This window comes from Azolla caroliniana, unplaced genomic scaffold (genome assembly GCF_043228905.1).
Source record: "Azolla caroliniana isolate FFs.n. ecotype wild unplaced genomic scaffold, voAzoCaro1.0.p SCAF_13, whole genome shotgun sequence".
In the NCBI taxonomy this organism is placed as follows: domain Eukaryota; kingdom Viridiplantae; phylum Streptophyta; class Polypodiopsida; order Salviniales; family Salviniaceae; genus Azolla; species Azolla caroliniana.
In genome coordinates this window covers 19,541,750-19,553,944 of record NW_028230448.1, presented here as the reverse complement: position 1 = coordinate 19,553,944, position 12,195 = coordinate 19,541,750, and the positions used below count along the sequence as shown (strand labels likewise).

Genomic DNA, 12,195 nt, shown 5'->3' with positions numbered 1-12,195 from the left:
CAAGATACATAGCAATAGTTTTTTCCCCCTTACCCCTTTTCTTGCCTATAGACTTGCTCCTTTGGTACTAATGACAACCATGATCCAATTGGAAAGTGTATAGGAACCCCGCTTCATAGAAGATGTCGCAATCACCAGGGCCAATGACATATTGTAGCACAGGCTTATTGTAATCCCAAATACATGTTACACAACACTCACATGAACCAATTGAGGAGGCCAACCATGTAGCTAACTTGAGCTTGGCAATAGTTAAGTTTATTAGGCTACAACACCATATTGGGTAATATATAATAGAGCCTAAGTCAACATGCATCCGAAAGTTCCAATGGGGTGGGTCATGGTTTACTTATCTTCATGCCAAATATGAGCAATTTTTTTTACTTAGTTTACAATCTTCTTAAAATAAGTTTTCAATTTCCCATTGGTAGGTCTGTGAATATATCAATTATTATGTGATCTAAAACTTTAGTAGGTCACCTAACATAAGTTTCTTATATGTTTGCATGTGATTAGAAACTAGGACAATAGCACCAACCGTCGACTCCCTCCCTCATATTTTCAAATTATTAATTTACAAATTTACCATAAAGGAGTTTGCACTTTCCCATCGGTATCTTAAACTCATTGATTAATATCTCCGTTAATATGTATTCTACCTTTAGTAGGTCACCTAACATTAGTTGCCAATGTATTCACACGTGATTAGAATTTAGGACAATAGCCCCAAAACCCCTCGAAGGGGCAACATCCTATAATGAGGTCTCTAATTGCAGATCCTCTCGTCTATAAATTCCTAGCATTGGTTAAAATAAGCTACATAAATATTTTAATATGTTAAAATCCCTAGTTGAGCACTCATGTGAATCCTATTATATGCTAAGTTTCCACATAAGAATGTGAACATGTTAGTATGCAGAGACAATAACTTGAGTAAGAATGTGGACATGTTAACATGTGGAGATAATACCTCACATAAGAATGTGGACATGTTAATATGTAGAGATAATACTTTGAGATATGAAATGTCAATATATGAAGGATGTGTGAATTCACCTTACAAATAAATAGGGATAGGTCCAAAAGTCTATAAAAGAATTCCCATTACAACCAAATGAAACTAATTAACCCATTGTTCAATCAAGACGATACATTTACTTATACCTCTTTCTTTTTTTGCTCTCGTCTTCTTCGCCCATTTCGGGGGGATTTGTGGCTTTACCTATTTAACGTTTTGTGATTACAGAGTGAGGTGTCCAAAACCTTGATAAAGGAATGTGAATAATTATGTGAATGTGGTATACAACGATGATTTATTTGATGATAATGATATTGTTGTGATTAAAGCAAGAATGGATGAACTAAAGGATGAGAATGAAGGAAATAATCAAGAGTGAGGAGGAAAGAAAGACACAGCAACAAAAGACACAAAATGGGGTAGGGAGTAAAAGCAAAAGGCAATATCTTGATCATTGCAACCAAGCCCCAAAACAGGAAAAGAAAACGAAGAAGTAAAGGTAATTGCATTAGTCATGTTATAACATAACATATCCATTTTATTTTATTTTTTCAAAAAACCACTCTTCACATTAGTTAGCAAACAAAGTACATCAAAGTTCAACCATATTCAGCAAAACTCACACTTCTCCCCACAAAACTAATTCTCTATTTCAATGGTCGTTGCCAACATAGATGTCCTAGATTCCCAAAACAAACATTTTTGGGTTCCGTAAAGATCATTAATGTATTAAACCCTTCTTCCTATTTAGATATATAATAAAACTTTATATGCTATGTATTACATCTATCTTGTGCACAAATATCAATCAATTCGGGTCAAATTGTGCAAAGTGGATACACAAAGTACACTAAGATAAGAACAATCACATGGACGAAGATTGGACACACCTACATTATCCCAAGTGTATGCCAATAAAGAGGGGTACCCTAGGAAGGTTAGAGTCAACACGACTTCACCCCTTCATTGAGACCTTTGTGTGAAGTCATATATATGGGAACTTGTTTTTGGCACAAAGCTAACGGCCAAATAATGAATGTCATAGGCACCCATGTAATTGAAATTTCACTTTTGTATGCCCTCATGCTATTGCCAAAACAAGAGGTATTTGGGTTACCATAATGTAGGTTTTTGTTTGTCGCTTTATGGAAGCTATCCCATAGGTGTGGCAAAATGTTGCAAGCCCAAATTTGTATGAAGGATTCAGGCAAACAACCAACCCGATTATCAACAAACAAATCTCTTTGGTCATGAAACTCCTCGGTTATCATCATATATTGATGTTCAACAATTAACTTTTGGAAGGGAAATGCTTTGTGTGTTTTGGTGTTAGCAATCACAATAGCTCCTATATGGCATTAATTACCCTTCTTTTTATGCCAATTTCTAAAGTCTCATTCATACCTTCATTTCTCTAAACTTTGCCCCAAAAAGCCTAAAATGGAGATCATTGCGTTTAGTTAAATATAGAATCTAAAATATTAATGTCTTATATATTTGATGAAATATTGGATTGATCCATACAATCAGTTAATGAAACCCATAAATGGTTTTTTCTACTTGTTGACCAAGGGTATGTAGGTACTAGGAATATTTAGGAATAAGGAGTAATGTTGATGTTATCCATTATACAAGGGGCACGCGAAATATTTTCCCTTCAATGTTCGCTTACTACAATTCTAAGCTACTATGATGTAGCAAGATCATATGTGTCCACGAAGATAACATCATTTGATTCAATGACATATAAATCGTAGGCCAACATTGGGCTATGATATCAATGAGAGATCCAATTAATATAACATAGGTGACAAACTCTAGCGAGGAGCCTACATGGCTATGGTGTGGCAGTTCTTCACTATCACTAGTTAGCGAGAAAGGTGAGACATCAATAGTAGTGGAAATTGAATGCCATGCCAACCTCACTCATCCTCCAAATGAAGGGAACCAAGTTGAGGTATGCCCATGTCGACACATGGAATGGTCATGAAAAAGCCGAGCCATTGTCACATGCGTGCGCACACGCACCCATACATACTCACACCATGCCAACGTTTTGTAAGTTTCCAAGTTTCTCGGAGGATTCTCCGATGGACAACAATACGCAAACTGTTCCTGCAGAACCCGATAAGTACTTCATCTCAAACAACAGCACGACCGAGGATTCAGTGGCAAAAAAACAGTCCTGTAACAGAGATGCCCGAGGCGGGGGGGGGGGGGGTGGTGGTGGAGTTTTGAGAGAGAGAAAGAAAGAAATATTAACGTCTTCTAAGGAGAGAATCGATGGAAGGAATGATGCGAAAGAACAGGCGAAAACACACGAGATCTCTCAATATAATCATGAGATCCATGGAGCCACTTATGTTTTGACCTAAAGTAATGCCATGCCCCCTCCTCTCAAACATTCTCTTCCCAACCAATAATCTATATATATGTATATACATATATATATATATATATATACACACACATTATAATATGTACATATATACATATATATACTATTATATATATGTATATATTATAATGTGTATATATATATATATATATGTATATACATGCTAAATGACAGATAGATCATAGGCATAGTTTTATAAATTTATGGAACTATCACTGAAGAAAGCTACTTCCTCTCTCTCTCTGTTTGTGTCTGCTGGAAAGCTACTACTTGCTAGTACTCTGTTCCTCCTGCTCCTGCTCCTGCTCCTGCTCCCCCTTTCATGTCTCTCTGAGAAGAATTAGATGGGGAAGAAAGGTAGTAGTAGTAGTAGTAGTAGCTGGTTCACTGCTGTGAAGAAAGCATTCTCACCGTCCAAAGATCCAGACAAAGAAGCTAAGCAGCTCAACAACACAGATCCACAGGTACTTTGCACTCTCTGCCTCTCAGTTCCCTTGGAGCTCTTGATTTATGCATTGTTTCTCTGTGGGAAATAAAATGCGGGCTTTTGCTTGTATGTCCCCTGATGTTTCAAACCTAGATCTGAACATAAAAATCTCTGTAATTCTTCTGTTCAGAGTAAGGAGAAGAGGAGTAGATGGACAGTGAGAAGGACACTATTAGTGAAGGAATCATCAGAGGAAGAGAAATGCACGAGGGCACTGCAAGAGGATGCTTCAGATCAAGCGAGGGAAAGTAAAAATGAGAGGTTTCTTCCTTTGTCAGTAATGAAGAAAAAGAACCAGAACATGATATATAACTCAGAGGAAGAAGAAGAGGAGAAGAAGCATGCAATGGCAGTGGCTGAAGCAACGGCCGCAGCTGCCCAGGCTGCCGTTGTAGCTGCTCAGGCTGCTGCAGAAGTAGTAAGGCTGACAGGAGGTCGTTCTCGAGGCTCCTTCAGCTATGGTGTACGCAGCAAAGAAGATCGCGCAGCTGTCAAAATTCAGGCGGCTTTTCGTGGCTATCTGGTAAATGTACCTAGAACCTAACACTACATACATACATACATACATACATACATACATACATACATACATACATACATACATACATACATACATACATACATACATACATACATACATACATACATACATACATACATACATACATACATACATACATACATACATACATACATACATACATACATACATACATACATACATACATACATACATACATACAGACACACACACACACACACACACATACATACACACATACATACATACATACATACATACATACATACATACATACATACATACATACAGACAGACAGACAGACAGACAGACACACATACATACATACATACATACATACATACATACATACATAGATACATAGATACATAGATACATACATACATACATACATACATACAGACATACAGACATACAGACATACAGACATACATACATACACACACATACATACATACAGACATACAGACATACATGCATCCTTTCATCCATCCATCCATCCATACATACATACATACATACATACATACAGACAGACAGACAGACAGACAGACAGACATATACACATACATACACACATACATTCACTTATGGTGATCAAAGCTGAGGCCACAAGGCTGAAACATTGCCTACTTCTCTGTATATTAGGCTCGCAGGGCTCTCCGAGCTTTAAAAAGTCTGGTGAGACTACAGGCCCTTGTTCGCGGGCATTCAGTGCGACGTCAAGCAACAGAAACATTGCGGTGTATGCAAGCTCTCGTACGCGCTCAAGCACGAGTGCGGGAACGAAGATCGAAGATGTCGGACGAGAGGCATATAGTACACACCCAAGAGGAGCTCTGGCACAAACAGAAGAAACAAAATGATTCTGCCTGTAGAAGATCCTCTATGGTAATAACTCTTTCCCTTGTGTGTTATGCTTGTATCACAAGACATATAACCTTGATTTGGAGTCAATGTTAAAGCTAAGAGATAGACATGCTTGCTTATGGTTGGATGGCCTTTATCCACATGGATTATGGATAACGATGTCATGGGCATTAGACCTATGGTTTATGATATCTCTTCTTCCATTATTATGATAACATGAAGAAGCATTTGCCAATTTTCTTAAATTTGAGTTAGTGTGAGATACACATTGTTGAATGAAAATGCCTCCTCTTTCATTACAATATGAAGAACTTGTAATTTTGCTCAAATTGGAGTTAGTGTGAGATCCACATTATTGAATGGAGAAGGCCTCTTTTGGTACAATTTGAACAAGTACTTGTAACTTTGTTTCAAAATCGGAGTTAGTGCAAGATCCCCATTGTTGAATGTAAAAAAGGCTTCTTTCATTTGTGCATGGTGTTTTTCTATGATGATTTTAACACATTCTTCTTTTGTTTTTAGCCTTTGAAACCGGGAGCAAACCACGATTATAACACTACATGTTTGCGAAGCGAGCAATGTAATAATGCTCAACCGGAGTGGAGCTGGTTGGACAGATGGATGGTAGGGAGATCTTGGGATGGTCATGCCATAGAGAAAGATGTGTTAGAGGTTCCGTATACCAAGAAGAACATTGAAGATATTATGAGGGCAAATAGTGTAAAGAATCACACTGTAGGACATATCGTGACTAGGCTCTCAAGGCAGCCTAGTTATAGTCATTCACCGAACACTCCATCTATGAACCGTCCGATCCCGAACAATGGACGATCAGATAGTCCTCGAAGCAGCCGGAATTTTGATGACGATGGAAGGAACACACCCTCTTTAGTTTCGGCGCCTACAAGGTTCAGCTCAAGGCATAGTGTTGGGAGCTCTTCAGTACGAGATGATGAAAGTCTCATGAGCTTTTCTACACTTCCCAACTACATGGCCACTACACGATCATCGAAAGCAAAAGTGAGATCTCAAAGTACACCAAAACAAAGGCCTGATACTCAAGAGGAGTCAATATCCTTTGCAAAAAAAAGATTGTCATTTCCATGCCCCTTGAAATCAACTAGACCACTTGGTCCTCAAAGAAGCCCTAGCCTGAAAGGACACTCTGGACCCTTGAAGTATGGTCGATATCTTGATGAAGTAAGTTTTGATTCATCAGCCTCTTGGAATGGTGATTTTCGTCGTCATTTCAGATAGTTAAAGGCTTACACATTCTTTGACAATGAGAATGGGCTCTATACAATGTGTAGTGAGATTGCTAATGGGATTGTTGTTGGAGATGATTTATACATGGAAAATTGTGATACCAACATCTTGTTTTGAGTCCTTTGTTTGCTTCAAAAAGAGGCATGATAGTCTTCCTTGTTTGCATGTAAAGGTTGACTCTTGCATATCTTTCTTTCTAGACTCTACTAAGTGAAAGAGAAGCAAGCAGTGGTGTTTCATGTATTTTCTTTTGGTTCAACTTCATTAAGACTCCTTTATCACGTTTTGATGGAAGAGAAAGAGAAAACCTTGTTGGCACATAGAAGTCTGGCATTTTGAAAGACCCAATCACATTTTTTGGTGGAGTAAGCATGTCCAATTTTCTCTAGTGGATTTAGCTAGGTTTTAAAGATGAAGCTGCTGTAGAACGATGAGTAGTTCGAAAAGTTATCGAGTGTTGTAGCATGGGTTAGGAGTAAATAGCTATTTGTGACCCATCATCCTTTGGTACATTGGACACTGATCTGGAACTTGCACGGGGTATGGGGATGCAAAGGCTACTTAGAGAAGTTTCATGGAAGATAAAATGGGATTAACTTATTGAATATGATTCTCATGATGATGGTTATCAATAATGATAAACTAGTAGGACCATTGTAAGGGTGAGTGTCTTTAGCATCCCTTTTGCATGCCTAAAAATGGGATATGAATGAGTTGAAATGAGACATTAAGCATTCTTTTGTTGAAATGCATTTACTAATAATATATGTGGACATGTGCTAAAATATTGGCAATATGTTGAGTCACAATTGTCTTGCTATTATCCACTCTTAATGATGGTGATTTTGCACCTTTGTACACCCTTGTAACTGTATGTTCCAACCAAGTAATAATAATACAACTATAGTTTTCATGACACTATTGGAGTGCCAAAATCATGTGGCTAATTCCACTCTAGCAAGACTTCATACTTCCTCATTTGTTTACCAGAGGCATAGGGGAACATAATCAATTACTTGGTGAGATCCACAAAGTTGTAGGCCACCAAAAGATTCATTTGTAACGTGTCTTAAAATGGACAATTTTGATCGATAATCTTGACCATTACCTAAGCTCCATTATGTTTAACAATTGTGTCTTTTTTGATGGATTATTTATTGCCCCAAGTAACAAAAAAAACATGCAAAATCCATTGCACTTCGACATTTGTATGTGGTCATGCCATAAGAACCCATTTTACAAACACTTTGACCTCTCTTCAAAACACATCGTGGATCTTTAATTCACGTAAAGTAGTCTTCTCATATTCACCTTCAGCAAGACTTTCATGGTTTTTCGAAATCCAAGCACACGTAACGTTTGTTATTTGCCTAGTTGAGCATGACATAACACCAAATTAAATATGATCCTTTTGGAACAAATCGATTGTAGGCTAAAATCCCTACTATTCTATTTCCACACACACACACACACACACACACACACACACAGAGTTCTCATATTCACCTTCGACAAAATTTTCATGGTTTCTCGAAATCCAAGCACACCTAATGTTTGTTATTTGCCTAGTTGAGCATGACATAACACCAAATTAAATATGATCCTTCTAGAACAAACCGATTGTAGGTTAAAATCCCTACTATTCTAGTTCCACACACACACACACACGTGCAAGATTCAACTCAAGATTTTGGGCGAATGCATTAAACATTGTAGTTTACCTCATCAAACCGTCTCCATCAAAGCCCATCTAACTCGATGTGGTAAGAGTTTTGATACGATAAGAAGCATAACTATGATAGATAGTGCATTTTGGGATGTTAAGCATTCATGCTCATACAATTTAGAACGTAGTCATTGTCCCGTCTCAATTTTTGATCACTCCAAAAAGGTTTTTTGAATTAGTGGTAGGTTGATGGGATCAACATATATCCCAATCCTCTTTATGAAAAGAAAAAAGCAACAATTTTTTTCGACTTCTTTTTTGGCTCCACCATTTACAAACTACTAGAACTTTATGGTTCTAACGATGCTCATTCGATCAACTCGGTTTGGGGCTTACTCATTGGGCATCAATGGTTGATAAGTCCGATTAGCCATAACCATTCTTCATAAAAGGAGGTGCCTTTGTTAACTTGAAGTCAATTCGAAGAGCAAATGGTCAAGTGTTTTCAAGAAAAAAAGTAGAAAGTGGATGGAAATCACCTTCACATTAAGGCAAGCAACAAAAAAAGAAGAAGCCCCAGGACAAGCTTAAGAGATAGAGTTGAGTTGGAAAGCTTGTTAGAAAGTTGACACGATCAAGGACACATGTTTGCGATGAACAACAAAAAGGGTTCCCAATGACCAAAACATGTTCATAAGGAACTACGATGATGAGAGAATGTTCAATTGTCACATAGATAAACCCTAAACTCTAAAACCCTAAGCCCATCGGATAGGCGGCCTATTGCAGGGAGCAAAAATATAGCCATCCATGGACAATGTGGCCCGAAGAAGATGAGAACTGAATTGATCGAAGAGTCCGTGGCACCGCTTGCTGGGTGTAGATAGATACACACGAATTTCTGTCGGGCTCGTGAAAGGATCAAAGACATGGCCAAAATGTTAGAAGGTCCACATAATGTGAATGAGATAAATGCTTCCACACATTGGCCCCATCTGCCACATAGAAAAGCCATTAAAACTCCTCACAATCTCAGAAGGAAATCAGAAAGGGGAAAGCAGAAATCAGAAATCAGAAAGAAGAGGAAGCAAGAAGCAGAAGAAAGGAAAATTGGGTTTATGGTGTTCTGAAAATCTAGATTATGTATGATGGTGATGGTGACCATGGTAGATGGGTTCTGGATGCAGGCACTTGCAGTGATGACAGGCCTCTTTGCTATATGGATCGCTCAGAGCCTGAGCAAGAGGATCTTTGGAGCCTCTCGATCGAGAGGCCGGAAGAAATCTATAGCCAGCCGCCATTTCATCAAAGGTGCCCAACTCCTCGCGCGATCCAGATCCCTCTCCCACTCTGCACGCAATGCCTCGAATAATCCCGAGGCTCGATCATTGGCCAAAGAAGCAACCAAAGAGGCAGACCTAGCTATCTCCCTGGACCCTCTAGATGCCGCATCCTATGTGTTGAAAGCCCTGGCTCTCGACCAACAAGGGTTAGGTCACGAGGCGTTGCGATCTATGGATATTGCCCTCTCCCCGGAAATTGCCCCAACCCTCTCGCCTTCAGAACTGGCAGATGCTCTCATCAAGCGAGGCGACCTTCTTCTGGCTACCTTTAAAGGCGGTGGCGGTGGCGGCCGGAAGAAACTTCTGGCTGCGGCCATCTCCGACTTCGAGAGATCGCTCCATATCTCACCCGACAACCCTAAGGTCCTTTGTATGTTGGGCATGGCCCAAGAGAAGAGCCGGATGTTTGCCGATGCCGAGAAGTCATACGAGCGAGCCCTGGGTTTAGATCCCGAGTTGGATGATGCCAGAGCTGGGCTTTTGAGGTTGCGTCCGTAGAATGTTAGGACGGATTGGGTTACGCCAAGGCTTGTGCTGGGGCAGTTCGGAAAGGATTCTGTAGGCCGATGTTTGGGTCTGGATATATGGTTTTAACCATCTCTTGATGTTTTTACCATGGACAAACTATGGACAATTCAAAATCAATATAGGTTTGCTGCCCTGGGTTGGTTCGGATCAGATTAATTTTATCCCTTACATCCATTTGGCTGGCTTTGCTTTACATTCTCAGTGTTACACTGTTAGCCCCTGAGTGAAAGAAAGCACAAGGTTTTTTCAGGTGAAAGTTTTGAGGGCTAAAATCCAGTCCATGGCAACCATACATACATGCCATGTAGTTCAGAAGGTTGTATTTTCTTTTTTACTATCTTTTTCTAGAGTTGTTCTATTATTGGTCTCTACATGTTCAGAATGCACATTGCATTTTTATACACAATGAATATCTATATGTATGTATGTATATCATTATACGTGCACATCACTATGTGTTTGCATGTGTGTGTATCACTATGTGCTTGTCTTTTGTGTGTATCACACAATTTGTGTATGAATTATCTATGCATTGCCATGTGGGAGTGCATGTACTATGTATGCATTTCGATTTCTTTGTATCTATATATATCACCATGTATTCACTGCCTTATATGTTCTTTTATTCTCTTTGGAACTATGTAAATATGTGTTTCAAGTCAAATTTGTAATACATTATGATGGCTATTTGATAATATTTCAGTATCAGCTCCCTTTTCATATGTGAGTGTTCTAACTCATCATGGTTGATCCATCCTATCCACTTTCAAACGGATTGTTATGCATTGAGCCACTTCAACAATTCGTGCTGCTTGCATGTCATTCCAGCTGTATCATCAGGGAGCTTTAGTAGGAATTAGTACTAGCTACCTCTCAGTCTCATGTGAGACAAGTGGTCCCCTTCTCACTCTGTATATGACTTTTTGCAACTTGAAAACCCTAGAATTCGGATCCAACACACTTAAAACAAGTCATGGGCAATCTCTCCCTCATATTATTCATATCCTCACTCATTGACTTCAATTGATTATCAATCCATCGAACTCATTGTGATTGTTGTGCGACATGTAAATATAATGTGGAACATGAGTTTCTGCAAGAAGTCTCAAAGGAAGAGTTTATCGACACATCATGCAACAAATGTTATACATTCCATTCTCCAAACCATGTTTTTACCATGTTTTTATATCTTGCATCTATTGGGAACCCAAAAGTCTATTGCTTGTATGTGTCTTTCACCATTTTTACTTGCTTCCCATGTGATTTTAGGAAGTTTGATGTGTGAGGTTTTTTGAACCTTAGGTGTGGACCTCTTTTCATGGCATAGTCATGATCTTAGTGTGAAGTGATTTGATCTTAAGAAGGGTAACGAATGGTGTTTGTTGCTTGATAAAAGAATTTCTTTTAAGTGGTTTAAAGCTGTTTTAAACTCTTTGCGAATTGAGTTAAGGTTTAGTATTGCCCATTCATCAATCCAATAGAGAAGCATTAGTGTTGCCAAAGTGTCATAGAGGACCGAGGTATTTCTTGAAAACCCACAACATTTGATTTCTCCACAATTGCATATGTTCTCCAATGCATAGTAAGCCTTCTTACTTGCCTTCAAAAGGTGTGAAATATTGATTCCATCCATGATTACATGAAACCTTATGACCAAAGATATTTGAACTTTTCTACAATTTGAAGTGGTTCATTGATGTATATAGTGTATGGTTATTTGAAGTCTTCACTAGCATAACCTTTATTTTGGAGATATATGATTTTACGATATGCTAAAATATTAGAAAAGCCACATCATGTATAAGAGTTGGCAAGATTGGGCATACTTGCTCAACATCATCAAGTGTTGGGGAAATGTAGTTTTCTCTCATAAGTATGTGATATAACTCCTTATTATAGATTCTAAGACACTCAATATATATCACTTGTTGCCCTAAACATGAGTATTTTTTGGAACGAGGACATAAACTCAGCAATGGGAGTAGGAATACGCAACATTTATTCTGGAAATGAATTTGGTGTTCTTTTTTAGTAGTGACCATCATAGAACACTTAGAATATAGAAAAATGGTACATG

General features: G+C 38.5%; 2 protein-coding genes across 2 annotated transcripts; both read left to right on the top strand.

Annotated features, from left to right (window-relative positions):
* The first annotated feature begins 3,668 nt into the window (after positions 1 to 3,668).
* On the top strand, positions 3,669 to 6,698 carry LOC147856563 (protein IQ-DOMAIN 17-like). The gene is made up of 4 exons (XM_087329505.1): positions 3,669 to 3,880; positions 4,034 to 4,426; positions 5,094 to 5,336; positions 5,838 to 6,698. The coding sequence occupies exons 1-4, from the start codon at positions 3,761 to 3,763 to the stop codon at positions 6,570 to 6,572; spliced, it is 1,491 nt and encodes a 496-aa protein (XP_087185631.1). The 5' UTR covers positions 3,669 to 3,760; the 3' UTR covers positions 6,573 to 6,698.
* A 2,575-nt stretch (positions 6,699 to 9,273) lies between these two features.
* Positions 9,274 to 10,487, top strand: LOC147856562 (uncharacterized). The gene has a single exon (XM_087328982.1). The coding sequence runs from the start codon at positions 9,393 to 9,395 to the stop codon at positions 10,086 to 10,088; it is 696 nt and encodes a 231-aa protein (XP_087185108.1). The 5' UTR covers positions 9,274 to 9,392; the 3' UTR covers positions 10,089 to 10,487.
* Positions 10,488 to 12,195: the final 1,708 nt, after the last annotated feature.

Bases quoted from the DNA above. Each gene is read 5' to 3' on its own strand.
- LOC147856563 (XM_087329505.1), top strand. From the start codon at position 3,761: ATGGGGAAGAAAGGTAGTAGTAGTAGTAGTAGTAGCTGGTTCACTGCT. The intron at 3,881-4,033 runs GTACTTTGCACT...TCTTCTGTTCAG, and splicing joins TCAACAACACAGATCCACAG to AGTAAGGAGAAGAGGAGTAG. The intron at 4,427-5,093 runs GTAAATGTACCT...TCTGTATATTAG, and splicing joins CGGCTTTTCGTGGCTATCTG to GCTCGCAGGGCTCTCCGAGC.
- LOC147856562 (XM_087328982.1), top strand. From the start codon at position 9,393: ATGATGGTGATGGTGACCATGGTAGATGGGTTCTGGATGCAGGCACTT.